The sequence below is a fragment of the Condylura cristata genome, unplaced genomic scaffold (genome assembly GCF_000260355.1).
Source record: "Condylura cristata isolate star-nosed mole 26May11 unplaced genomic scaffold, ConCri1.0 scaffold00014, whole genome shotgun sequence".
NCBI classification, from domain to species: domain Eukaryota; kingdom Metazoa; phylum Chordata; class Mammalia; order Eulipotyphla; family Talpidae; genus Condylura; species Condylura cristata.
In genome coordinates this window covers 39,876,470-39,882,469 of record NW_004567115.1, presented here as the reverse complement: position 1 = coordinate 39,882,469, position 6,000 = coordinate 39,876,470, and the positions used below count along the sequence as shown (strand labels likewise).

The 6,000-nt window shown below is 32.1% G+C and overlaps 1 protein-coding gene across 2 annotated transcripts in view; it reads right to left on the bottom strand.

Moving 5' to 3' along the window:
- Positions 1-6,000, bottom strand: part of TLL1 (tolloid-like 1) — a 163,914-nt gene that overhangs the window by 58,368 nt on the left and 99,546 nt on the right. For both annotated transcript variants that reach the window (XM_004682383.2, XM_004682382.1), the window contains exon 9: positions 4,334-4,449. In XM_004682383.2, the coding sequence (XP_004682440.1) occupies positions 4,334-4,449 (116 nt within the window). The remainder of the gene's footprint in view (positions 1-4,333; positions 4,450-6,000) is intronic.

The window sequence follows — 6,000 nt, the reverse complement described above, 5'->3', positions numbered from 1 at the left end:
CTTAGCTTCTTAGTGCCCTGCTTTAACCTGCTGTGCCACCAGGGAAGGCCTATTTCTAATATTTTATTTTCAACTAATATTGACATATTTTATAGACAAAAAGCAAATTACTTATGTTTTCTTTAGAAAAATGCAATGAGATAAATGTTCATTTTTTTCACAAAAAATCATTTAATTTTATGTACTGAAAAAAAATCTTTTCCCAATTTGTGTAAATGAGTAAATGATAAACATTGTCTATCCCCCCAGGCATGTTCTGGCCTTTTTAATTTGTTCCAGAATTTAAGGAGCCTATTTTGACATTAGCACAAGATTTTAATTACCTAGCTTCATAACATTTTTCTACTGTTCTACAATGCAATCCATTCTATTTCATCAATTCTTTTCAAATTTAGTTATTCCAACATTTTTATTTTATAAATAAATTGTAGAAAACTTTGGTGTAGGAAGAAGATAAAAGTCTACTGAAGATTTACTTTGAATTACATTAAAGTTGTATATTTAATATAGGAAAGGTCGACAATCTAAAATCTATGTTACCTGATATATATCTTTAGATCTAGCTACATGATACGGATACTACAATTGTTTTATCCCAAAGTAAAGTCTTCAGTGTTCTATGATCTATTATATTTAAATTATTTGTTTTTATTTGATCACCTTTAGTTCTATTTTTTAGTTGATTCTTTTGAATTTTTAAGAAAACAATCTCTATAACCAAAGAAAAATTTTATCATCAGCTTTGTTAAGTGTATGGTTATCAATAGGTTATACAGCTCTTTTTTAACTTGAAATTCTTCATGTGATAAATAGAGATAAACATAATACCAGATGGGGTATGAGTAGATAACAAAATTGTCACAAATCAACTATTGTAATGTAAGTACCCAATAAATATAATTTTTTGCTATTTTATTGGATTGGACAAATTCTAGTATTAATTTTCCAGATTATCTTTGAAACACACACACATACACACAATTCTGGTTTTACTAGTAGTTATGGGAATTTTGAGACCATTTTTTAAAAACTGAAGCTGTTATTTGAAAGATTTTCTAACCTTGAACTACTTGCAATTATAGCACACTTGATATTTTATAAATCACAAATCTTATTTTCATTTTATTATATTTGTATGACACCCATGTGTTTATATTTAGATGTAATGCACTATTAATTTTTTTGTATGTGTTAGAATGTTACTAGTTTCGTGAAATAAATGAAGAGGGTGTATAGTTTTACAGAGCACTCAAAACTCATTTCTCTTTATAAGGGATGAAACTAAGATTTTTCACATTGAAAAACCACAATGAACAATCCTCTGCAAATGGTATCACTATATAATAATTTTGTCACCTTATTTTATATGATTAACTTATTAAGTGTTTAGTGTTCATTCAATCTGAATCAGCTTGATTATTTTAATTTCTAATATCTGAAATGTATCAAGTGAGAGTATTTCTGTAAGTTTTGTTTTTTAACAGATCACTTACCAAGTATATCCAGTGAAACTAAGCTATCATGAATTCAATTAAAAAGACCAACATTTTCAAACAGAAGCAATGCCACCAAAAATACTACTTAAAAATATAAACAAGTATAAATTATATCAAGACAAATGGAGCAGATGGAATTCTGAAATATGAGAGTAAAAATTGATAAAAATATTTTGGTAAATCTTCACCGAAGAACATTGGGGAAAGAGACCATCTTTGTGCAAAATAATGAAATCAGACCCTTATCTTCAGTAATATACAAAACTTAATTCCACAATGGATTAGAGATCTATATAAAAGACCCAAAAGTATAAAATTCCTAGAAGGCAACATAAGGAAAAGCATTCATGATATTGAATCTGGCACCGATTTCTTTGATATGACACCAAAACATATTGCCTATAGTCACAATAAATCCAACTGCAATAAACACTCTAGTTACAGATAAAATATGCCACCATGGATTAAATAAAGATAAAACCAAAGTATCAGATATCTACGATATCTGGGACATAAGATCACAGAATGACTGAATGTCTAAAATAAGATATAAAGATATATCAGGTGAAAACATTAATCAAAGAAAGGTATAACTTTTTTAGAACATGATGGAGCTAAAATAACTATATAGTGATAGCAATGTAGTTGTACAGAAAAAGTTAATAATCTAAGCACATATGTGATAGACATATTTTTAAATCATCAAAAGTATAAAAAACAATATATATCTACCACACAGTGACAAAATTAATATATTTTTCTAACTACTTCATATATGAAAAAGATGAAAAACAGTAATATAGAGAATTAACAGTACTATTAAAAAGATGAATGCATATGTAGAGACCTTGGAACCATTCACTGCACGAGACACATTTGAAAGTAAAGATTATTTTATATGGATATTGGTCACTTCCAAGGTCATATAACCTCAAGCTATTTGAAAAACTGACATCATTCAGATAACGGTCTCTCACCAAAAAGTGACTAGACGAAAGATTAATTAAGAAAGGAAGGTTGGAAAAACAACCATATGTTGTTTATGAGAGATATATATTTATAGAGATATATATTACTAAAAAATATTTGGGCTGAGATGAAACAAACAATGAAAAAGATAATTAAAATTGGAATAACAAAAATACTGTCTTCCAAGTTGGTAAAATCCAGATTAAGTAATTTTTGGAAAGAAATGTATATCTTTAAATACTTACATTGGAAAAGATGTTTAAAATTAATGTTAAACTTCCAACTAAAGAAGTTTAAAAAGAACCTAACAGAATGAACCCAATTTTTAGAAAAACAAAAGTTAAGTGAAGGTAAAATGAGTTCCTTGACCAACTATAATAGTCCAATTTATTTGCTCATTATCATGCATTATATTAAGAAAAATAATATAAAATATGATAGATTTGTTGATTTCTTCCTACCTATATTTTGGAATAGTCTACAATAGTTTCTTTAAAAAAAAAAAAAAAACTTGTATAGGGCCCTTCCTGATGGCACAGCAGGTTAAAGCACAGCATTAAGAAGATAATGCCACTTCAGCATGAGTTCGATCTCCTCCCCGGAGGTGACACACATGGCGTGGCAGACCTCTCCTGACCTCTGCTCCCCTCAGCAGTATATTTCGTCAATCTGCCTGTTCTGCTCCCCGCTCTGTCTCTGGTGAATCCTCTCACCGCCCCTGCACCTCTGGCTTATACCCCAGTTCTGTATGCACAAATAAATAAATTTTTTTAAAAAACCTTATATACCTTTAACCTCACATTGAAGTCATATCATCTTTTATATTTAACCTTTATTACCTATTAAAGACTTATTATGTTTTGATCACTGTAACATGGACTTTATAATTCTTTGAAATGTTTGTAAAGATAATTAGTATGTATTGATATATTCCAAGCTAGTTCATAGATGTTAGTTGTGAAACATCCTGGACAGTTCTAGATCCATGATCCTCTATACATTAAGTTATATTGAGACATATTTAGATGCATATTTCTTAGTTTTAAAATGGTGGCCTAGGGTTTATGTCTCAGTGCAAATACTGGGATTGGTCATTGCAATGTCCTGATTCTGATCCCCTGGTGTGCAATTGACCCACATGGTGCAGCAGACCTCTCCTGTCTCACCCACTGTTCCCTTCAGCAGTTTATTTAAGTGAATCTGGCTGTTCAGCTCCCCACTCTGAATCTGGTGAATTCTCTCATCTAGACACCTCTGTCCTACACTCCAGTTCTTCTATGCAAAATTAAAAATGAAGAAACAAAAAGTGCAAGCAGTGTCTAGTGATCTTTTTGCTACTGACTTTTAACTTTATATCTCAGAACACAGCTTGTATTATTTCAATTATATTTAGTCTAATTTTCATTGCTTTTAAAATTGCATTTTTTTTAAAGATTTATTTATTTGTGCATACAGAACTGGGGTACAGGCCAGAGGGGCAGGGGCGGTGAGAGGATTCACCAGAGACAGAGTGGGGAGCAGAACAGGCAGATTGTCGAAGTACACTGCTGAGGGGAGCAGCGGGTGGGTCAGGAGAGGTCTGCCACGCCATGTGGTCACCTCCGGGGAAGGCGGGAATCGAACTCATGCGGAAGTGGCTTTAGCTTCTTAGTGCTGTGCTTTAACCCGCTGAGCCACCAGGGAGGGCCATAAAATTGCATCTTTTTTAAAAAAAAAAATTGACTTACTACAATTTTATTATAAATTTCCTGAGCTTATTAGTCTTTTACTTGATGAATCAAACAAGAATACAAATAAAACAAATTATATTTGAAAAAAGATGAACTGGTGCTTATAAGACTAAAACAGATCTCTTGAGTATAAACTACCTTCTCTCCTGGGGTCACAGAAACTCTCCAGATGCAGTGTGTATAAGAAGGGTAGCCATTTGGAAATCCTGGGGAGGAAAGATTGCCATTGGATTCTTGTAGTGTTTCTCCACATGCTGAAAGGGTAAAAAAAGACACATATATTTGAATTTTCAAAAATAATGACATCCATATTTGCTAGAAATGATAAGATCATTATTACTCATTTTTATGAATGATGTGAACATCATAAAGGCGAGTTTTGTTTTTTTTTTTTGACAAAAGCATATGCTTGTATTTCACAAAAAACATTTGCCTTGCAAGTAATTAATTTTGTCTCTTACCTTTCAGTATAGTTAAAAATATCACAAGGGTTAACCATAAAATAAGATAAATAAACTGACAGACATAAAGCTTTTCCTCCTGGAAACCTTCCTTATTCATCTCCTAAAAGACTTAATCAACTTGCACGTAACATCCTGTTTGATGTATACTTAGTCGATATGGGGTTGGGGCCACTTGAAAATACCTATTAATATAATCTGGGTCAAGTGAAGCAAGCTCAACAGTGACCAGCATGTCAAAATGAAAAAAATATATACCAAACTCATCACAATAAATTGATAAAAGAGTATCAAAATGTCATACACAATGAAAAATGTCCTCAATATAAGCTCCAACATTGAAAGATAAATTAAAAAAAAAAAAAGAACAAGAGTTTTTGGCACATATATAAAGACATGGCACCCTTGTGCTTTATTGGTAGAACTGAAGAATAGTCCAGTCATCATGAAATATGTATGCAAGTTCCTCAAATAATACCAAATGAGCCAGCAACCCCACTTCTGGGTATTTACAAAATAACATGCAAAATCTCACAGAGATATTACACTCCCATGTTTACCTCAGCCCACTTGAATTGTGTGTTATTGGGCAGTTACTACAAACTGTTGTCCTTTTAACAACGTTAAATTTATAGCAAACTTATTTCCATCACAATATTTTTCTGTCAATGTCTCTGTCACATACTACATATCAAAGGTTGAGACTTTTCCATCTATGTATCTATAGGAACACTTGTATAAATTTGCTAAGACCAAATAAAACAAAGATAGATCGGTATACACAGTAATTTTTATTCAATAAAATCTCTTCCAAAGAATCTTGACTAAATCTAGAGTATGGAAACAAATGAAGTGATATCAATAGTGTACTCCCTAATTTTATTTCTATATCCATGGTTCCATTCAACTTTGTAAAATAATATAGTTCTATAATTATTTTAAGATAAAGAAATGTTAAAGGAATGCTAAGCCATCTAAGTGATAATGGTGAGATTAATTATGGAAATATTTTAAAATATACTCCCATAGTAACTTCCCAAGTCTGAATCATCCTTAAAAATTGAAGCACAGGGCCCTCCCTGGTGGTGCAGTGGGTTAAAGCACAGCACTAAAGAAGCTAAAGCCACTTCAGGGTGAGTTTGATCCCATTCCAGAAGTAACCCACATGGGGTGGCAGACCTTTCCTGACCCGCCCGCTGCTCCCCTCAGCAGTGTACTTCGTCAATCTGCCTGTTCTGCTGCCCACTCTGTGTCTGATGAAGCCTCTCGTTGTCCCTGCACCTCTGGCTTGTACCCCAGTCCTGTATGCATAAATAAATAAATCTTTTTTTAATTGAAGTATAA